The 22,035-nt window shown below is 59.3% G+C and overlaps 2 protein-coding genes across 2 annotated transcripts; both read right to left on the reverse strand.

Moving 5' to 3' along the window:
- Window positions 1-1,849: 1,849 nt before the first annotated feature.
- SMIM1 (small integral membrane protein 1 (Vel blood group)) lies at window positions 1,850-5,508 on the reverse strand. Its single transcript, XM_082668781.1, has 4 exons — window positions 5,442-5,508; window positions 4,982-5,108; window positions 3,123-3,250; window positions 1,850-2,818 (listed from the first exon to the last, which is right to left on the reverse strand). The coding sequence occupies exons 3-4, from the start codon at window positions 3,230-3,232 to the stop codon at window positions 2,692-2,694; spliced, it is 237 nt and encodes a 78-aa protein (XP_082524907.1). The 5' UTR covers window positions 3,233-3,250; window positions 4,982-5,108; window positions 5,442-5,508; the 3' UTR covers window positions 1,850-2,691.
- A 1,243-nt stretch (window positions 5,509-6,751) lies between these two features.
- Window positions 6,752-21,413, reverse strand: CCDC27 (coiled-coil domain containing 27; the record flags this gene model as incomplete). Its single annotated transcript, XM_082677311.1, is given in 13 exon segments — window positions 6,752-6,877; window positions 8,387-8,491; window positions 10,721-10,933; window positions 11,176-11,253; window positions 13,725-13,855; window positions 14,072-14,435; window positions 14,685-14,780; window positions 15,514-15,693; window positions 18,551-18,708; window positions 19,281-19,391; window positions 20,402-20,534; window positions 21,070-21,275; window positions 21,278-21,413. Coding segments are annotated over 13 exon segments (2,037 nt in total).
- Between the last annotated feature and the right edge of the window lie 622 nt (window positions 21,414-22,035).

Raw genomic sequence — 22,035 nt, forward strand, 5'->3', positions numbered from 1 at the left:
GGGGAGCTGAGGACCTGGGACCCTCTTGCCAGCAAAGAGTGAGAGGCAGTTATCTCCTGTCACTCGGGCCTGGCCCAGAGAAGCGGCTGCCCTTGATCCCTGGGTCCTGGGAACCTGCTCCTGTAGCATCACCAGGTGGACCCCACCCCGGGGCTTTCCCAAAGGGGTCAAGTTCCTGGGACCCGCCTCCAGCAGACCACCCCAATCCTGAACCTCCTGTGGGAGCGGAGGCCAAGGGTCCTGTCCCGTCCTCTCCCAACCCTCCCAGGGCTGTCGGGACGCCACCTCCACTCCGGCCACTCAGGTCCAGCTGGCGCCCCGGGGCACGTCTCTCTGAGGTGCCCCGCGTGCCCCTGCCTGTAGCCCCCCACCTGCATGGGCCAGGCATCCGGTGCCAGTAGGGCCTGGGGAAGGGGGTGCCGCGCATCCCCCAGGCTCTGGGCTGGTGCACCCAGCTCTCCATGCTGAGGCCTGCTTGGCCGTGGGGCACACAGGGCGTGGCCAGCCAGACCCAGGCCAGACCCCAGCACCGTCCATGGTCCACGGCCGCCCGTAAGGTTCCCCCCGGTCCTGGGGAGCAGGCCTCGTAAGGACCCTGGGCGTCACCCAGCGGTGCCGGACCGAGCCGGACAGGCTCCGAGGTCACTTCCTCTCCACCCGCTCCCGCTGCTGGCTGCCCCTCCTTGCCCCGTCCCGCCTCCCTGCCTTGCCCCAGGCCAGTCACATGTGACCTGTGCATCCGCAGACCTGCCCCTCACCAGGGGCTACTCGGGGAATGCGGCCCTGGAGCCGAAGAGGCCTCAGAGGGAGTGGGGGGCAGGGGCAGCGGGGACCCCTCCCTCCTCCCTCTGTCCCGCGCCCTCGCCCCACTCCTGGCCGAGGCTGCACTGGGCCTCGGGGAGGGTCAGCCCTTGCACCTCCAGCGACGACCGCCGACCGCTGAGAGCCCCCGGAGGCCACGCAGCCAGGCCAGTGGCCCCTGCTCACCTTCCCACACCCTCCACCCCAGTGCCCGTCCTGAGATGGCCAGAGGGGACTCCAACTGGGGTGCTAGGCTGAGGCCAGACAGGTGCAGGCCAGCTGGGGCCCCCTCCCTGGCTGTGGCCAAGCAGGTGGGGGCAGAGTCTCTCCGGAGACAGATGCTGAGGCGCAGAGACCAGGGCGGCTGGGACAGACCCTCCACCACTGCCCTTAACCTGCTTGCCCTGCCCCCTGCCCCACAGCAGGCCCTGATGAAGCACCGCTGCTGGGAGACCCCAGCCCAGCAGCAGGCTCAGAGCCAGGGATCACCCTGGTGGTGCAGCCCCACCTCACGCCCACCCGGCCCGGGCAGACTTGCAGTGGGCCCGCTGTGCCCTAGGCCAGTCCCGTGGGGTCTCTGCCCTCCCTGCCAGCTCGGCCTCTGACACCCAGGTTTGCTATGAGCCATAGGGATCCTGACTGTCCCTCGTCTCCTGCCCTCAGTTCTGGGCAGTTCTGGGGTGAGGACCAATTCCCTAAGAAGGTGTTTCTGGCAAGGGGTCTGCGGGGTCTGGGGCGTGAGTTCACAGCAGGCGAGGGCCAAGCGAGCCGGAGCAGAGCCGGCAAGGCGCTGTCCATGGTCAGGAGAGGCAGGAGCAGGTCCAGCCACATGCGCGCCCGCAGGCCTGCCCCTGTGCTCCCACCTCCCGGCAGAGGGCCTGGCCAGGACGGGGCGCATCCCAAGGCCCAGAGCCAGCGGGAGGCTCACAGGCCCTTTCCCAGGCCTCCCGGCCGCTGTCCAGATGCCCTCCAGCTGCCCTCACATCGGGGGCCGTGAGTCACGCCTCGCCGGGGAGACCCACGGGAGACACTGTCATCCGTGTTTTCATTCAACAGACATTTAATGACGACCTCCGTGTGCAGGGTCTGGGCCTCCTACAGGGTGCCGGTGGAGGGGCCGGGCTCCTGCAGGGACCACTCTGTGGGGTGGACAGCCCCGGGGAACGTGTCCACCTCCCTGGAGGGAAGATGCAGAGGTGGGTCTGGGACAAGGGCTAAGGCCCCTCTACCCAGGAAATGACTCAGCCCCCGGGGAGGGTGGATGTACAGAGGGACACACATACACCCCCTCAGAGCCATCCTTTCACAACGGGAGTCAGAAGGGCCAGAGAGGGCAGGGGCCTGGTCAGGGCCACACAGCTCCGCACAATGCCCACCCAGGGACGACCCCACCCTGGGGCTGCCAGGCCTGTGCCCTCGGCTGCGGGGAGAAAGGGAGCTCTTGGGGCCCTGGACTGAGGGCCTAGCCTGGGTGTATCCTGAGCCCCAGCTCAGGCTGGGCCCGGTCTCCCAGCCTCGTGGGCCCCTGGGTGGCTGTGTGCGCCAGGCGTGCAGGTGTGTGTCCTTGTGTACCCGTGTCCCTGTTTGGCTGTACGCCTGTGGATGCCCGTGACAGCTGTGCACAGTGGTGTCCCCGTGAGCTTGAGGCCAATATGTGTGCCCCCTGTGCCCCTGGAGTCTGTGCACTGGTCTGGGGGAGAGTGTCTGTGTGCATGGTGAGGGGCTGTGAACACAGAGGGGAGCCTGTGTAGAGAGAGGAGGGTCTGTGTATATGGGAGGCTGTATACACTAAGGTCCGTGTAGACTGGTGGGTCTGTGTACACGGAGGGGTTCTCGCACACGGGGTGTCCCTCCAAGCCCATGCCCCTGGGCGCATGCTCTGGGCAGCGTTCATTTGCACTTGTGCACGAAGTAGCCGGTGATGTAGCCCAGGGTGAACACGACCCAGAAGAGGGCCACTCCACCCAGCACCTTCAAGGAGATGCCCAGCTTGCCCGAGCACAGCTTCCGGGAGACCCTAGAGTGAGAACCGCAGGCACGTGAGCCCCCAGGCGGCCCCCAGTGCGGGGGTGGGGGGGCGGGGGGGCGGGGGGAGGAGAAGGAGGGGGCCCCGGGCAGGTGGACTGTGGAGGAGGGCAGCCCAGGCGCTCTGGACTGGAAGACAGGAGGGAGGGGAGTGGTGGAGACACCGGGGAAGGTGTGGGGCCCGGGTCTGCCGAGACCGCCTGGGGTGGGCGCCCAGTGGGCGCAGAGCAGAGGCTGGCAGGAAGGATGGGAGGGGCCTGCGCAGGGCCAGGGGGGCCCTCCTCCCAGCCCCTCACCTCTTACAGCCCGAGGCCTCCTGTGCGCCGGGCCCGCTGGCCACGCTGACTTCATCCCGGCTGCTGTCCTCCCACCTACTGTACTGGATGCTACTCTCCTGGGGCTGCATCCTGGGGGCCACGGGGCTCTGGCGGGAGGGGCAGAAGGTGGGCTGAGCCTCCCAAGACACACTGTTCCAGACCCGGTGAGGCCAGGGGCAGGGTTCGTGTGGCCCTGCTCTTGGGGTGAGGGTCTGCCTGGGGGCCGTGACGGGCCAGGTGGGCTGGCTCTTTGCCTGCATCCTCTCATCCAGCTTGGGAGGTGACCAGGATGCAGAGGGGTTAGGCCACTTGTCCAGGGTCACGTGGGAGGAGGCAAGAGGGAATTCCAACAGAGTCTGAAAGTCTGCCAAACCCTGCCCTCAGGAATGCGAGAGGCTGCTTTTCCACCCAGCCTGCTCCCCCAGGGCAGGGGGGGGGCCTCCAGGCAGAGCTGCTGCCACCCTGGAGGGCCCCTGGCTGGGGCCAGGTCACCAAGCCTGATAACTAACGGCCTTCCCTCCTCCCATTCCTGCCAGATAAGGCCCCAGAGCCATCCCTGGAGGCTGGAAAGGAAGGGGACGGGGCAAGCCGGGCAGCCGGACTGGGGGCAGCGGGTACAGCCTGTCCAGTAGGGGGAGGAGGCCCGCCTGGCCTGCGCAGCAGCAGCAGCTGTGTCCTCTGGCCTGTCCGAGTTGCAGCCTCTCCCTCACCCACCGCTGTGCCCTGCTGGGAGTCCAGGGGCTGAGACTTTGCTCAGCTCCCGCCAGCCTGGGAAAACCTGACCTTTTGTCCAGGTAATCTGGGACACAGAGGCTTAAAAGCACAGTGAGCCACTTAGCAAGAAGCGAACCCAGAAACTCAGGAAATCCGGCAGTTCTTAAACCCCCGAAATGCTTCCACGTTTGCCCTTTCCCAAATCCCAGGCCCATGGGACAAAGGAAGGGAGCTTGTCTCAAAGCCACAAAGCCTGTCCTTCCTGTGGGATCCTGTGCTCTGGGGTAGCCATGCAGGCCGGGTCTCAGGCCTGGGGAAGGCCAAGCATTTGTTGAGCGTGGGTTCTGCTTTTCCAGGATGTGTCCAGGAAAGGGGCTAAGGGCCAGCTCTGTTAGCTACCTACCTAATGTCCACCCTCCCTCCTGTGGCCAGAGTCCCCATCTTGTTGCAGGCAGCAGTGTGCCAGCCCAAAGTGACAGTCACGGGCTAAGACAAGCTTAATACTCTGACCCCTGCTTTCCCATGTCACCCAGATATGAGCAAGGTGCTGGGGTGCAGCAGGGGGTAGGAGGCTTTTGCTTTCATGAACAAAAGAACAGCCACTTCCTTCTTCCTGCCTTGAAGTGATGGCTGGAGCTGAGCAGCCACTTTGCAGTCTGGATATCCTGCCACACCAGCCCCGTGGTGCTGGGTCTCCAAATCCACACCAGCTGCCCACCCATGAGCATCTTGATCTGAGGAGGGTCAAGCTCACTTTGTGCAAGCCTGGGACAGTGGGCTCCTGTTATTTGCAGCAGAACAAGCTCCTGACTGACGCGGATGGTGGCCCTCAAGTAGTCCTGGCCGGAGAAAGCCACCAGAAGCTGGTGAGGTGCTGCAGCTGAGCCTCTGAGGGCTTCATTCACCTGCTTGTAATGGTCTGTCCAACCCACACGCGACGGCCACACAGTGTCACAGGACCCTGGGGCTGTGCTCCCTGGCAGGGACACCTGCTAAGCCCTGGGACCCTCAGGGGTACCACCGCCTCCTGGGAGTGTGTGGGGACAGAGTCCTTGGCACACACGGGCTGCATATACATTAGACCCCTTCCCCCCCAAGGCACCTCCAAGGAGCCCACAGCTTACAAGGGGAGAGTCCCGGCGTTGGGGGTCGAAGCCTCTGCGGTCCAGGAAGATGGTCAGAGCCTGGCCAGTGATCTCACCTCCTCCCAGCCCGCAGTTCGGGACCTGAGGAGCCTCAGATGCCTCCAAGCTTAGAGAGAGACAGAAAATAAAGAAAAGGTGAAGAGGAGCGAGCGGCGCTGCCAGGGGCAGGGAAGGGAAAGGGGCCCTGGGGCGTCCCGGGCGGCCAGCAGGAGCGGCGAAGGCAGTTAGCCTCGGGGTCTGTGGGCCCGGGACAGCCTCAACCCCGCCCGCACCCCAGCAACTCCTCTCTCCCGGGCCGGCCGCTCACAGAGGCCGCGGCCTAGCGGGGCGGGGGGCTGCACTGGGCCTCGCCAGTGGGGTCTCTGCCCACTGCCCACTTGAAACCAAGCCCACCACCTCCTTCTACTCGAGGAAACCGCACCACGACCCCGTGTCTCACCTGGCTCGACAGCCCCCGGCCGCTCCGCGCGCCGCGGACGTGTCCCTGGCCTGAGGGGGGCGGGGCCTTGGAGGGGGTGGGGCCTGGTGGGTGGTGGGGCCTGAGCGGGGGCGGAGCAGGTCTGGGGTGGGCGGGGCGAGGCGGTGGGTGGTGGGGCCCGGGGAAGGGGCCGGGCAGGTAGGTCAGGGCGGGGCATAAATGGGGCGGGATCTGAGGCCGTGGGTGGGAGGCCGCCGGACTCCGGGAACGGGGGTGGGGCCTGGTGGAGGGGTGGAGGGGCGGGGCCGTTACCGGGGGCGTGGCAGGGGCGGAGCAAGAGGGAGGTCCCAAGGCCTTCCAGGAGGTGCGTGCTGCAGGGGCGAGGGGCAGCAAGGGCCGCCGGGGCCGCAGGAGCCGCAAGGGCCGCAGAGCGCACCTCTCTCCAGAGCCTAGACCCCTCTCAACTGTTGCAGTTTCCCCGCCGGGAACCGGGCTCGAGCGCAGAAGCGGGCTCAGTGGGGGGAGGAGGGATGGTAAGCGCGCCTGGTTAGAACCGAAACACCGGATTGTTCTCGGTGGCGCCCAGTCATCAGGTTCCCCAGCCGCCAGCCGGCCTTCCGCTCGCTCTGAGCGGCCAGAGGCCTGGGTGGGGCGGCCATGCGCGAGCGGGCGCTGCTCGAAGGAAAGGATGAAAGAATGCGTGGACAGGTGAGCGTAGAGAGCAAAGAGAAGAGGCCGAGGACTGACTAGGTTCAGCACGTGTTTGTGTGCCGGGCACAGGTCTCTGTGAACGACACTGACAAGCGTGCCTGTCCTCGCAGATCTTTCATCTCAGGAGCGATGGATGTGAACAGAAGTGCCGCAGCCCGACCCATCTTCTTCCACGGGGTCGCACCAGCAAAACAGTGCCCCAGCTGGGGAGCCCCTGTCAGGGGAACCGCGGCAGGTGTGTGCGGCAGAGAAGGACCGCTCTGGGGTCTGAACCGAATGCGGTGGACAGGAGCCCAGTCTCAGGCCTCCTACACCTGGCACCACCAGAGGGCACCCTGCTCAGCGTGGGGTCTTCCCAGGAAGGAGCCAGGGGTGCAGGCTGCTGTGCTGATCCCCAACGAGTGAGTTTTGGAATGGGGGGTGTCCATGTAGCCCAAGCTCCCCTGTGTGTGCTAGTGAAGGAGAAGGTGAGACGGTGGCCAACAGCAGGTGTAATTCTGAATCTGGGCGCAAGGGTGAGGCCATGGGGGCTGACGGAGGAGAAGGGGGGGCACACAGGGCACACCCAGGTTGGGTCCTGGCCTCCACTGGACTGGCTGCGCCTGGGGTCCTAGCTGGGCCTACTTGGAGGTTATCTTCTTGGACTTGCTGGGTGAGGATAAGATCTCCGACTGCTGCAGGGGGGGCACTTTAATCCCCTTCTGTTTCAACTGGTTGTAGTAGTCAGTTCTCTCTGAGATGATCCCCTAGAAAAGACATGCAGCAGCGTGTGCCCAGTCCTTGCAGGCTCCTGGGACACCACCCTTCCCTCCCCGAGAAGAGCCCGCTGCCTCAGTGCTGTGCTGGTGAATATTTGCAACCTGTTCTCCAGGAGAAAATAAAAAGCTCTGGTTTGTAGCATTTGCCAATTTCTGTTCTGAAAGCCCTCCCACCACGGCTGGTCCAGGCACAGGGGTGAAGCCACAGAACTCGGAGCTGGGGAGAGATGCCCACCATCGGCTCCAGGTCATCTCACCCCTGGAGTCTGCCCCAAATGCACTTCTTAGTCCTCTGGGAATTGCTGGGAGCCCAGACTCCCAGAGACCTCAGAGGCCGTCAAGTCTTAACCTCAAGTCCCTTCTGTCCTGGGCGCAGCGAAGGCTGTCCCGCCCCTCCTCAGCCTCCTTCTCTCTGGCCCATTGCTGGTTTGTGTGGGGCATTGGCAAAGGAAGGGGGTTTTCCCTGGCTACTGGGTGATGGTGACGACTCCTCCTATCCCCCTCCCCCCTCCCTCCCTCCCTCCCATCCCCCATCCCTCCCATCTTCTCTCTCCTTCCTCCCTCTTCCCCTCCCACAAACAACAGTAACCAGGCCCCAGGCCCCAAACAACAGAGACCTCTCCCCAGGTCCCCATGCAGAGGTCCCCTCTGCCCTGAGGGCTGTGGCCACCCTACAAGAGCACCATTAACTCCCCGCCCCCCTCACAGAGGAAAGGAACCCAGCCCCAGGGAAGTGTGGACCAGTGGCAGGTCATGGGTAGCTGCTGGGGTCTAGGGCTGTGCTGTCGAAGGAGGCTTGGGGCCCCGCACGGAGCACCTGTCTTTCAGGTGCTTTCCTCCCAGAGCTGTGGGCCCCGTGGTGCCTGGAAGGCAGGCACGCTGTCCCGGGTACAGAGGGAAGCTCTACGGCTCAGCGAAGTCAAGTGACCGGCCCACAGCTTTGAAGCTAAGGTCCAGGAGGTGGTGACTCACTCCTGCCACCCCAAAGCTGCACTATTTCCCCTTCACCGCCCTGCCCCTCTGAGTCCTCTGCCTGTCAGTGAGGAGCTGGCATGGACCAAGGCCGGGGAGAGGGTCCGTGCCAGACTCCTGGCTCAGCAGGGATTCCAGCGGAGGCCAGGCTGAGCTGCAAAGTAGCGTCCTTGGAGGAGGCTGAGCTGGGCGGAGCCTGGGGACGGGCTCCTGCTGCGGGAAAATGCCCAGGACCCAGCAGTTTGGTCCCCTCCCTACTGCACTGGGTGGGTTTGCAGCAGCTGCTGCTGGGCGCTGAATGCTGAGAGCAGCTCGGGGACATTGCCACCCATTAGGGAAACCTAGTCCCCTCTGCCTAAGCAGAGAGAAAGGACAGTTCTGGGGTCACGGTAAAAGGGTGACACCACCAGGACAAGAATGGGGGTCCCTAGCCTCCCATCCAGGCCTCTCCCCTCTGCCCCCAGCTGCAGACCCTGGAGCGCTGGTGTGGAGACGTGGCCCCGGGGACAAGGAGGCTGGATATACCTGCAAGGCTTCCAGGATGTCATTGTCAGAGATCTCGGTGGCCAAGGACTTGAATCCTATGGTGTTGAAGGTGGCCTGGATGATCTTGTTTCTTAGTCTTTCGAGCTGTGAGCGCAGGGAAAATAACCAAGCTCGCCTTTAGCGGAGGAGGCAGCAACCTCCGCACCTGCCACCTCGCTGAGGGTCTAGGGAAGGTAGACCTGGCCTCATGTTTCCTGGCTTTAGGAATTGGAGTCAGGGTGGGAGAGGTCAGCGTGGTCGCCTTAGAGCTAGAAGGTGCCAGATCACCACCTGGACCCAGGAAGCTTAACACCAAAGTGCAAAGACTTTCTGCCACACCAAGCTTTTGTTGTTTGTTTTTAATTGAAAAAGCAAAACCTGCATGTGGTCAAAACAAAACAAAAGCTCCGGGGCTTCCCTGGTGGCGCAGTGGTTGAGAGTCCGCCTGCCGATGCAGGGGACGCGGGTTCGTGCCCCGGTCCGGGAAGATCCCACATGCCGCGGAGCGGCTGGGCCCGTGAGCCATGGCCGCTGGGCCTGTGCGTCCGGAGCCTGTGCTCCGCAACGGGAGAGGCCACAACAGTGAGAGGCCCGCATACCACAAGAAAACAAAACAAACAAACAAAAATCTCCAAATGAGCCCCAGACCTTCCCCCACTTCCCTGAAGGAGCTTCAGCCACAGTCTCCTGCTGACCCCCAGGAGACTGTCAGTGGCGCAGAAAACGTCCTGTAGACTCTGTTAGCCCCCCTTTGGTCATTGTACTCCCTCCCTTCCTCCATGCTGTGGGCATCTGCATTAAACGGTTAACCAGGCGTTAACCAGGCGTTAACCAGGCGTTAAGCAGAATGGACCCCTGAGGCTGTCTAGTCTTTTTCTGCCATCAGCATCCTTGTGGGTGCTCAGGGCCCCAGCCCACCTCCGCAGAGGAGAGTGAATCAGCCTCCCAGTAATTTCAGAATAAAATCCTCCGATCTGCACCCCAGAAGCCCCCAGACAGTGTCCCCCAAGTCACGGTGACAAGCTCAGCTCCAGCTTCTCACCCTCAGTGTCCGGGGGCCCTGCCAATGTAGAAATGCTGAGGGAGAGCCTCGCTGGAGAGATGTGGCATTGCCTAACGCCACGCAAGTCGGTCCACTTTGCCTCTGGGACAGGGATGCCACAAGCCCCTGGACTTGGAGGGGGCAGAGGGCTTCCTTTCCTTCTTTCCAACATGGATTAATGCCGGCTCTGTGCCAGGCACCATGCTAGGTACAGGGGTCATGAGGGAAACGGGGGCTCGCCCTCTGTACCAGAGGTGCCTCCTGCTGGGTAAGGGGTGGTAGTCACCCGGGGCAACCATCCACGGTGCCCCACAGCCGGGCCTGTCTCAGGCATCACTCACTGGTCATGGCACTACTTCCTGCCAACCCCAGACTGAGCCTCAGAATCTTTCTCAACACAGCATTCTGGGCCCCACCAAACCCACTAGAAATGGAACCATCTATACACCGTCACCCATCTAGCGATTTAGCTGGGAATGCTGCTGGATGGGAAACACAGTTTTATAAAAGATAACAGGCAAGGGAGAGGGGCTCAGTGATGCTGTCAGCTGGCCAGCAGGAGGCCGGCCCCAACAGGATGGAGAACACGGCTGGTTACAGGTGGCACTCCCGGTGGGTGAGTGGGGAAAATGTTATTTCAAAAGCCTGCAAGCTTGGGGCCTTTACCTTTGCTGGTTTTGGACTCAATCAAGTCAGATCTCTGACGGGTCCCTCCTAAATCCCCCGTCCCATGCCTTTGCTCACATCTAATGGGGAGCTCAGAATGGAGACCCTGCACTTCACACCCTAGCACCACGTCCACGCAGCTCTGGGACTTCAGACGGACCATTTACCTTCTCTGCTGCAGGTTCCTATCTATCAGGTGAGGACACTCATGAAAGCCACATCCCAGCTTTGTTAACAGGGTTGAATGCCTTAATAAATGCTCCGAACAGCACCTGACCCACAGCAAGTGCTCTCTAAGTTATACATGGACGGCATTATTATTACTGCTTCTCTCCCACCTCAGAGCTCTTCTCCTTCCTGGCTGGCCACCCACACCCCTGGGTCCCTTTCACAGCACAACCCAAGGGGCTCCTCCATAGACAAAGCCCCGACACGCGGCACCCTCCGGCTCCTACGTCTAAGGCTGCCACGCCCATTGCACCCTTGCCCCCTCCTCCACCAGCATTCCTGCACACAAGGGGTGGGGGGTGAGCCAGAAGACCCGTGCACAGTCCCCAGGGTCGGCGCTGGGCAGCGCTGGGCGAGGGCCCTGGAGCAGGCCCTCAGGAGTGGGGAGCCGGGCGTACCCTGGACTGGGCGCTCTCCAGGGCCACGCAGGCCTGCTGTTCCGCCCGCTGGATCATCTCATTCTTGTTCTGCATCTCCTCCTGCAGCTGCTTCCGCCTCTGCAGATGGTCCTGGCTCTGGTTCACCTGGGCCTGCAACTGGCTGACCTTGGCCTCCAACTCTGAGATGGTCCGTTCCCGCTTGACCAGTTCCTTCTCCAGCTCTGACACTTGCTGGGGGGCGGAGAGATGGCGCAGTAGGCCCACCTGCCCCCCTCCTTCCCCTGAAGACGGCCACCTCTCCCTGAGCTCTTCAAGTCAGCCCGGCCCTGGCCGTGGCAGGGACCCCTGTGAGTGTCTGTGCTTCTGGATTTGCTGAATGGGGTGTTGCCCAGCGGTGAGGGATCTGCCAGCTTCCTCTCCCCCCACCGTCACCATCCGGGCCTGCGGCTGCCCCCTGACCACCCCACGGACACCTGTCGGAGGAGAAGGTTGTCCTTCTCGATCAGTCCCATCATCTCCATGTGTTTCTTGTCTTCCCGGAGGTTGGAGAACTGCAAGGCAGAGGGGGCTTCGCTCAGGGGCTGGGGGTGAGACACCAGACAGCCCCCTCCCTGAACCTCAGTAAGACGAAAGCTCCGCGGTTGGTTTCTGCTGGACAGGGAGGGGAGGAGGGGCGGCACCAAACCCACTTGGGAAGCTGGCTCCAGAGCCAGCAGTGGGGAGAGCCGTCAGAGGCCCTGGACATCTCAGAAATTGGTGGTGCTGGGCTGTTCTGGACGTGGAAACCAACACGACGAGGAACATCATTTCAGAAACCAGGAGCCGCAGACTCGTCCCTGACCAGGAGCTGCCGAGCGCCTGCCCCTTTTCCACCTGGCAGGAGACTTGATGCCGGGGGGCCGCAGGGGGTCTCTGGCCCGGGAGATGCCAAGCTCACTTGGTGGAGACCCCCAGCTCCAGGCACAGGTTGTGGGGGCTGAATGTGGAGACTGCAGCCTCTGCCCAACTTGGTCCTAAAACACCGGCAGCTGGGCCTTTACTTTCCGGGAAAGGAATTTTCCCAGTTTCCCAGATTCCAGGAGAATCTGGGCAAACCAAGAGGAGAGACCCAACAACATGACCCCTGAACTAACTCTCCGCTGAAACGCCCAAGACCAGCTCTCTGCCGTGAAGCACAAAATCATCACTCAGGGGCTCAGAGATTCCAGGCAGCTCTGACCTTGGAGCAAGATTCTTGCAGGAATAACAGAAACCAAAACCAGACTTACAAAAGGAGCTTATAGGAGATAGAAATGGCACAAGAAGCCAAAACCCATAATGATCACTTACGCGCTCAGCGAGGTCAGAGACATACTGCAATTGAGAAACAAAACGAGAGTGTGCTTCCAAAAAAGCGGGAGAGGAACACTCAGAGAGCAAAAGCAAGACCTTGGGAACCGTAAATGAGCAAAATTAAAGCTCAGGAGGAGGGCTGTTGCCAAAGTTAAGGAAATCTCATAAAAGGAACAGAAAGACAAAGTGATGAAAGGTAGGAGGGAAGAGACAGGAAGGAAAAAAGAGACCAGAAGGGGAGGTCCACTGGCCGATTGATGGAGATGCCAGAAGGAGGGTTCAGAGGAAACAGAGAGAACGAAATAAAAACTATATAAACAAAGAAAAATTCTAGAACTGAAGGACACAAGTTTCCAGTTGCCCATTGAGCGCCCAGGACAAATGAAAACAGACCCTTAGTAAGTCCCAACTATGGAAGCTTCTGCACACAAGGGACAAAGGCAGCATCTTGCAACTTTCCAGAGAGAAACGAAGCACCACCAAAAACTATGCTGTAAGAAAGTGCAAGAGTCAGGATGAGTTTGGGCTTCCCACCAGGAACCCTAGAAGCTCGGACACGTGGAGCAATGCCTTCACACTGCTGAGGGAAAGTGCTTGCCATACCGGAATTCTATTCCAACCAGATTCTATTAATGTGCAGAAGAAGGACACTTGCAGAATGTCCTTACGATGTCCCCCAAATTTTACCTTCACTCACCTTTCTCAAAAAAACTACTGAAGGATGTGCTCCAGTGAAACTATGGGAGTAGGTCAAGAAAGAGAAAAGATGTGGATGGCAGTGGCTTTAAAATGTGGTTTATGGATCTTAATACTGTTTCACAAAACGTGTGTTTCGGTCACGTGCGTGTGCACCTGATAACCGTCTCAATGATGCAAATGCAGCGTCCACTCACTGACGCCGCGATGGAATAGTACGGGGAGGGGGAGGAGTTCCCGGGCTGGGGAGGCAAGCGAGGAAAGAGGGAAGCGTTAGATGATGCCAAGATGGAGGAACATCTAGAATGGGCATTGTAAGCATGCAATCTCGAGATACAAAGAGCCAGCCTTCAAGAATCAGCTAGAAGAGTTGAAAGCGGTTGTCTTGGGGGATGGGCAAATGAGAACGAGAAGGGTCAGACTCCTGTTTCGCATAATAAGCCCGTGGAACTGTTTGGTTCCTTAAGCTGTGTAGCTTTGTGCACAAGAAACTTGGATAAAAATAAAAGCTAAAAATGCTTCAGGGAATTCCCTGGCGGTCCAGTGGCTAGGACTCCACGCGTGCTTTCATTGCCGAGGGCCCGGGTTCAATCCCTGTCGGGGAACTAAGATCCTGCAAGCCATTCAGCGTGGCCAAAAAATAAAATTCAATTAAAAAATACAAATGCTTCTGTGCATTGGCGATATCCCTAAGGTCACCAATGCACTGGGCTCATTGCAGTGGCGATCTCCCTAATGTCCATGCGGGTCTCAGCCCTGGGACCCAGGGGCCAGGAGATGCTTGAGAAATGGCCAGGAGCCCAGTGGCCCAGGAGACAGAGATGACTGCTGGGAACAGAGGGCAGCGCAGAGCACGGCGGGGCAGGGTGTGAACCCCAGCTCCGCCACTATCAGCTCCCTAGTCAAGTGTCTCCATCAGGGGGATGGGACAGACGGCACCGGTCCCAGAGCCCCAGAGGGAGGACGCCTGTGACGTGACGGAGGACACCGCCACCTTGTCGGACATGGCTTGCAGCTGCTGCTTCCGCTCTCGCAGCTCCTTCTGCAAGGCCTCGTTCTCCATTTTGAAGCTCTGCAGCTGGGACTCTTGGATTTCCATTTGTCGTTGTAAAGACATGATGGCTCCTGGGTGAGGCGACAGTGAGAGGGGAGGAGAGGGTGCTGGTCACCGCATCATCCCGGGGGCTCCAGGCTGAGACTGCAGGCTGAGGGCTGCTGGCTCCCACCCCGGGGCTCCAGCGCCGCCGCCACATGGTCCCGGCTGAGAGGGACACGGGGCAAAGCCGGCAGAGCTGGGCATGCTCGCTGCTGGCCCCGCCTCACCATCCTCCAACTTCCCACCTGTTGCCAGGGAGTGTCTGGTCCTCGTGATCTCGAGCTGGAACTGGAACTCCCGGACCAGCTGTTCACGCTTCTCCAGCTGGGCTCTCAGCTCCCCCGTGAAGGTGTGGGCCATGGAGGCAGCCCTCTTCCCGCCCGCGGCCTCCCCCTCCGCGGCGCCCTCTGCGGCCACCACCGTCGCCGCCTTCTCCTGCAGAATCCCCTTCCTGCTGGCACTGGCCCTCGCCTCCTCGTCCGCCGCCAGCTCGGCCTCCCATTCCAGGCCTTCTTCCTCCTCGTAGCTGCCTCCTTCCAGGTCCTTGCCTCTGTCGGTCATGGCGTGCTCTCCCTGCATCTGGGGGAGGGACGGGCATGCTGGGCAGGACTGCGGGACCCCTGTGGAAAGGGGCTCGGCCATTCACGGGGGCAGAGGGTGCACTGTGAAGGGGGCCCCCAGGGGGCGGGGCCGGGGCTGCATCTCCAGGAGCTGCCCCATCACCCCTCCCCTGCTCCCCTCCAGTGTGGCCGAGGGTTTCGCCTGGGCGGGGACCACCGGGTGCGGACAGCAGGTGGGAGCCTGTGGCCTGGGCATCGCGTGGGCAGCCTGGGAGAGGAGGCCCCGGCCAGCCCGCACCTGCTGCCTGTGCTCCGGCTCCTCCTTGCCTCCGAGGAAGGTCCTAAGGGTGTTCAGTCTCCCCTGCAGCTTCGGCTCCGACTCCGCCGGCCACTCCTGCAAGAGGCCCGTGGGAGCCTCAGGGTTTCAATCTGCACCTTCAGCTCCCCCAGGGGCCGTGCTGCCGAGACCTGTCTTCCTGGAAGGGGGACCCACCGTCCTCCTGCCAGGGGTGCCCTGTCAGTGGGCAGGGGGCCATAGTGTGCAGATGGCAGCCCTGGGGGGCCGTATTGTTTCTGGCTCCCCCCCACCCCAGGAACAGCCCTGGCAAGTGGCCTGGCAGTAACGAGCACGCTCGTCTGGAGGAGTTTGGCAGGGGCCCGACCTCAGACGTGCCCGCAGGTCACCGCCCTGCACTGCCCGCTCACGCCTGACAGCCCCCAGGAGGTCGGGGAACGGGGGTCACAGGACGATGCTTCCAGGCCTCTCCAGACTCCTGCTGTCCCCGCCCACCAGTCCCCCACCATCGGTGCCTGGGTAGCTTTTCTGGCGGCGGCCAGAGGGTCCGGTGGTGGTCGGAAGCCTCCAGTCCCCACTTCACGCGAGGACCCAGCATAAACACTGGCTGTATCCCCAGACGTGAAAGAAGTCAGTTCTCAGACTCGGCGACTGCTCCCCTGGGCCACACAGAGCCCTACCCCGACCCGCCTCCTCCAGGGCGCCCCCCAGAGCTGGGGGAGGGGTGGGGGCCCACCCCGATGTTACAGGCAAGGACACGGAACCCCCACAGCTAGAACAGGTCAGGCTAATCCAAGCCACCGCCGCCCGCGGAGCGCCTGCCTCTGCTCACCGTCATGACCTCGCTCAGCGAGGCCTCCTGGCTTTTGCTCTTCAGGAGGCATTTCAGCTGCTTTCTCAAGGCCTCCCTCTCCTCCTGGAGAGCCAGGATCTCCTCGTCTTTCGTCTGAACCTGCACCTCCAGCTCGGAGAGGCGCTGGACTTCCTTCCCCAGTGCAAACAGGCACCGGTCCTGGGCAGAAACAGGGCAGCCCCGGGCACGGTCAAGCCACTCAGACGCGCCTCCAGCACCGCCAGCCCCCAGCAGAGCAGCAGCTCTGGGCCCAGGAAGAGCAGGCCTGCTGCCCTAGACCCCGTCCACCCCCCCACCCCCCCCCACCCTCCCCACCCCCATCATCCCCAACCACCTCCTGCTTAAGGGCCACCCTTGCCCGGGGATCTCCAGGCCTGGCTCCCGGTCAGCCCCCAGGTGTGACCGAGGACACCTAACCAGCACCCCCTCCGAGGGCCACCTCCAAGGGGCTTGTCAGGGCTGGGCCCACTGCCCCTCAACCATCCACTCTCAAAACCTCCATGCCCTTAATTATTCAAAACTGAAGACAAAATAAAGGTGTTTTTGGACAAACAGTAACTGGAAGAATTCGTTGCCAGCAGAGCTGAAGAACTGAGAGAAATACTAAAGGGAATTCTCCAGGCAAGAGGGAAGGGGTCAGAGACAGAATTCTAGAAGGAAAAGATAACTAGGAGTTAAGTGACAGGCTTCCACGGAGTCCACGAGTCCAAGGAGAAGTCACAAAGGAAGTTGGAAAATATTTTAAACTGAATGATAACAAACATTTGGACACGTCAAGACGGGCGACTAGAAAGCTGTGATTAAGGACAGATTTATAGCCTTTGAACGCATGGATCAGGGGAAACAATGGACAATCAAAGATCTAAGTATCCAGCTCAAGAATTCAGAAAAAGAACTGGAAATTTAGCCTAAAGAACACAGCAGGAAGAGAATTTTTTTTTTTTTTTTCCTGTCCGCGGGCCTCTCTTTGATGTGGCCTCTCCCGCTGCGGAGCACAGGCTCCGGACGCGCAGGCTCAGCAGCCATGGCTCACGGGCCCAGCCACTCTGCGGCAGGTGGGATCTTCCCGGACCGGGGCACGAACCCGCGTCCCCTTCATCGGCAGGCGGACTCCCAACCACTGTGCCACCAGGGAAGCCCAGGAAGAGAATTTTTAAAACTCAGGACAAGAATGGATGATATAGGGAGATGGGGTACGGCGGGGAGAGGAGGACAGGGCAAATCGGCAACATTTTAACTTTCGGGGAATCTGGAGGGTATATGGGAATTATTTATAGTATTGTGTTAAAATAGTCATGGAGAAATCCCATTTCTTCACCCAGGCCATGGTGATTTAAACACGATGTGTCCAAACCAGACACGGTTCCCGGGAAGGGGATGCTCCTTTCCTCTGGGGCTGCTAACTTTGCAACAGCACAACCTTGCTTCTGCAGGTGGTGCTACCTACCACAGGGCAGACGAACACAGAGGTGAGGGAACGAGGACCCTGAGGACATGTTGTGAGCCCCTGGTGGCAGCCCAGCCTGCAGCCCTTCCGCTGGAATTCCTTCTCCTAGCGGCACTGCAAAAGCATCCTTTTACGTATACCTGTGAGACTCTATCTGATTTTAACCTCAGGCTATTTTCCAAAGTGGAATTGCTTGTTCCAATGGTTGGGATGCTTTTTAAATTGTGAACTCTAAAGAAAACGAATTATGAAATCTATCGTAAAATTAGAGCTACAGTTTCGGGAATAAAGCTAAAATGAATACTCATGAACCCACCCTATCAGGGCTCGTGAGTCCCCATTGTGTGCCCACCAACTACACAGCATTTTGTGTGACATTTCCATAATTGTCACTAGAGTTTCACGAGCTTAAAACAAAAACAAAAACGTTAAAAAAAAAACCCATGAAGCTAATTCTAAGAGAAGATTTTTTTTTTTTCTTTTTTTTGCGGTACGCGGGTCTCTCACTGTTGTGGCCTCTCCCGTTGCGGAGCACAGGCTCTGGACGCACAGGCTCAGTGGCCGTGGCTCACGGGCCCAGCCGCTCCGCGGCATGTGGGATCTTCCCGGACCGGGGCACGAACCCGTGTCCCCTGCATCGGCAGGCGGACTCGCAACCACTGCGCCACCAGGGAATCCCCTAAGAGAAGACTTTTAACATTGATAAGACTGGTGGAGAGAAAAAGAGAGAAGGCACAAGTTAACGATGTCAGGAACAAAAAAAACAGGCAATCTTCTGCAGGATCTTCTCCAGACTTTGGAGGAATAATACTAAGAGACTCTTGTGCACAGAGTTAGGCTCACAGATTTGAAAATTTACATGAAATGGGCACATTCCTAGAAAAACATAGCTTACCAAAACTGAAACGAGAGAAAAGGAAGTTGGAATATCTTAAAAGGAATTGAATTTGTTATTTTAAAAACCAACCCTGTAAGAAATTGCCAGGTACAGATGGCTTCAATGATAAATTCTTCAGAATTTAACAAAGCAATAACACCAACCTTATGCAAACTCTTCCAGAAAATAGAAAAAGAGCAAAAACTTTCCAACTTTTGTTGTTGTTATGAGGCCAGAAAACTCTGACACCAAAAGCAAACAGGGAATGACAAGGCGGGTAAATTATGGGCCAGTCCCTCTCATAAACATGTAGGAAAAAATGATACCACGATGAGTCAACCCGTAGGGAGATCATTGCCCATCAAGCTGGTTATTACTATTTTAAAGAATATATGGATGTTGAAGGTCTTGACTCACGGGGGGAGCTGTGTTAAGAGTGGGTGACGTCCAGGCCAGCCTGAACTGTCCCCCACAGGGATGAAGATGGGCAGGACCTAGGCTTGTCAAACATCTGATTCGTAGAAGCCATGGGAGGGGGTCTGGATGTCAGTTCAGGCCATGTCTGGGACCTGCTTACACAGCCAAACAGATACTAGAACAAGAGCCCCCAGGGTCGGGCATCCTCTCGGGCAGGAGGTGGAGCCGGGACGCCAGGACCAGGATCCGTGCCCAGGCTCCGCACTCGGCCGTACCTTCTCGTGGATGACAGAGATGTACCAAGGTACCCACTTCCTTGGGTAGCTCTGCCCTAGGACCAGGTTGCTGGGGGCTGGGCTCAACACCTGGGCTTCACTCTTCTTCCGAAAGTAATTGAACTCGCAGGCACTCTTACTAAAGGGAACTTGGCAGCCTGTCAAGAGGCGGGGTGGCGGGGGGGGTCGGTCAGACTCTCCCCCAGCTGAGTTGCCCCGGATCTTCCGTAACATCCCCCTTTCAAGATTCCCCCTGAAACCTTTCCCTGCCCAGCTGGGCTCCTCTACACCCTTGTCCGTCCCCTACACCCAGCCCAGTGTGTATGAGAGCATCAAAGCACGCTTCAAGATTCCCAGAGCCTGGGGGTCAGGACAAGAGGGGACATCCTGACTCTGCCCTGTGCACAGGGGACACTTTTGAGGAGTTTCCTTGAATTCAGGCAAATTCAAGGGAGGGTGGATTTCACCTCTGGATAAACAAAAGTGTTTGTCTGTAGGAACAGCGCATGTGGGTCCCTCTAATCAAGGAGGGATGCATCCCAGGAGCCTGTGTAAGGGACATAGGGCCAGGCAGGCGGTCCTAGGAAGGGAGTTCCATGGGACATGATCGGGTGGCTTTGCGAGGAGCAGGGGTCCCTGCAGATGAAGGCAGAGGACCTCAGGGCTGGGGTCCGAGGAGAGAACTCCATGGGTCACACGTGCCCAGCAGGGCCGTCCTCGCCGTCCTCACCGTCCACCTTCATGTCCAAGCCCTCCTGACCAGAGAGCAGGTCCTCAGTCACCTTCCAGGTCTCAGAGCTGATGCACCTGTCCTCGGGGAGATCGAGAGTCGTGGCTGAACCTGCAGGACGGTAAACGTGCCAACAGATGACGGCTAAGGCCGAGTCTTCCCAAGACCTCCAGGACAGAGACTAGTATTTCCTTTCCTTTTAAATGCTGGGTAGGGTTCAAGGTGGTTTTCTCAGCGATTGCGTAGGATTGGACTACGCAACTGAATCGAAGCGTAGTTCTGACCCCCTACCCACCACGGGTGTGTCCACCTGAAACCGATCAGTGCACCTTAAGCTCTGCAGTCTGGTGCCTCCCCTTCCCTGGAGGGCAGCCCCGTTCCCTCCCGTAAAAGTGGCTCCCCCTCTAAGTCCTGGAGTGCCGGCTGCTCTCTGAGGCCCTGGCACTGAGAACGGGAAGCTTAGAGCCTGGACGGGTGGGCGGGGCCCTACTTTTGCCTGACTGCCGCCTGAGAGCCACACACAGGACCCCAGTTGCTGGCTGCAGGCACTCGGCCTCCATGTCAACACCACTAAGGAAAATGCCTTGTGTGGGGAAATGGGAGTAGCCGAGGTCCCAGAGCTGGAGGTCTGGGATGACACCTGGCCTGACCAATGCCACTCGGGTGACGGCTGGGCCCTTAGCTGCCCTCTCGGAGCCTCTTGTCCATATCAGAGCAACGCAGGCTTAGACGAGAGTTTTGCTAAGGCTCCTTTCAGGGCTTGGTCCCTAATGAGCTGCCTTTGGCCCTATGGACCTCTTTCCTGAAGCTTCCAGAACCTTCAACCTTCTCCTCCCCTGTCCCAACTCTATTGAATCTTGGTGAGTGAGACCATAGGAAAAGCAAGAGGACTGGGAGACCAGAAATACAGGCCTTTCCTTCCCTCCCTCCCCCTCCCACTCTGGCCTCAGCTGAGAGCCAATTTCAGAAGCAGCAGCTGTGGCCACTGCACACGTCCCCTCTGGCCACCCCCGCAGGCTGCTGTGTGCCAGGACCCCGTGCGGGTCCCGGACTCTGAGGGGTGGGTTGGGTGGTTGGGTGGAGGGGGTGTGCCCACGTGGGGCCCCGCTGGGCACGCTCACCATAGTGGGTCATGGACGTGGACCTGGTGCTGAACTGGGGACAGCCCGGACGTGTGAGAAACTTGTGCCAGAGCTCCTCCATTTCAGACAGGAAGCCGCTGTCCTGGGGGCTGGTGTCCTTGTTTAAATCGCTCTGAGGAGCAGGAAAATGAGACCAGCAGGAGAAGAGGGACCCGGGAAGCCCCTCTCCCATCTTCTGGCGGAGCGCCAGGGCCTGCCGTGTGTGCCGATCCCGGTGGGCTGTCCCCACCCGGAAAACTGGCTGCTTAATGAGGGCCGTGGGGACCTTGCTTTAGAAGTTGCAGTCGGCTGAGCCCAGAGTCAAGTCCACTCAGGAGGGCCCTGGGGAGTGTGGTGGCTCTCCAGTCTCCCCCAGCGCGTGGTACCTGCCTGAACCTTCCCGCCCGCGCTTTCTCTTCCTTATTTTCTCTCCTCCCCATTCCCTCCTTCTCAAGACTTCCCTAAGGAAGGCTCAGAGCAGACACTGCATCTTCTCTCCCAGTCTCCATCCACTCCCAGAATCCACCCACTGTAATCCATCAGCCAAGCTGATCTGGGATGCTCTTATTAGCCCCCCACCCTCAAGGCCTTTCATCCAGTGGGAGAAGCAGGTCATCTCCTGATGACCTGCGTGTGGCCGGGCCATCCTTTCTCCCGAGACTCCGTACCATCTTCCTGTAGTAGCGGTTGATGGCCTGAGCTGACTTGCTGAGGGAGCGCTCCTTTTGGCGAAGTTTCCATTCTGGGGTCTGTTCGTTCCGGCTGGACACTTGCCGTAGGACGATCAGGCCCTTCTCTATCCAGTTGGGCACCAGACTTTTCTTCTTGGGCGTGCTGGCTCTGATGGGTAACATCGGGAACGTGGAGCAGAGGGCCAAGGTTGGCCACCTGAATGATGACTTGGACCTATCCTCCGGGTCTGGAGCAGCGTGTCGAGGGGAACACAGCCCCAGTCATGGATGCGCAGGTCCAAGCACAGGCCGGGAGAAGACCAGCTTCCCAAGCTCCACATCCTAAGGGGTCCTGGGAGCAGTCTATGACATCACAGATGTCTCCATAGAAACCTAGAAACAGCACCTGTCATCTGTCTAAATTTTCGGCTGGGAAGGGGAACCAGAAGCTGCTTCGCTGTACACACAGAATGTTACAAGCGCAGGAGAAGTGCCCCGAGGCATTAGCAGCCCATTCTTCTGTTTTCTTTTTTCCCCATCATTAGTATTTCACCTTATTTAACAATCTGACACTGTGTCGGTGGCTCTGATGTGAAAATTTAACCTTTTCAATTAAAGTCCACACTTTAGACATATTCCTTAACACCTGAATACTGTATGTACTTCTTTTTAAAAAATGGAATTGGGATAGAGGAGAGAGACTTACTGTGATTTTGCTAAATTCCCACCATCCGATTCTTGGACACACAGGCCTCAGGCTTGCAAAGGACACAAAGAAATGGTGTCGCCGTTTCTCTGCATCCAGGCTGCTACTTGAAAAATTTTCTGTTTGGCCACTTCATGTGTCTCAAACTGCAGTTTGACGTCGAAAACATTCTCTTCAGTGAAAGCAGCCAGACACAGAAGGCCACATAGTTTGTGATTCCATTTATTTGAAATGTCCAGAATGTGCAAATCTACCAA

This window comes from Grampus griseus (genome assembly GCF_964374135.1).
Source record: "Grampus griseus genome assembly, chromosome: 1".
Taxonomy (NCBI): Eukaryota; Metazoa; Chordata; class Mammalia; order Artiodactyla; family Delphinidae; genus Grampus; species Grampus griseus.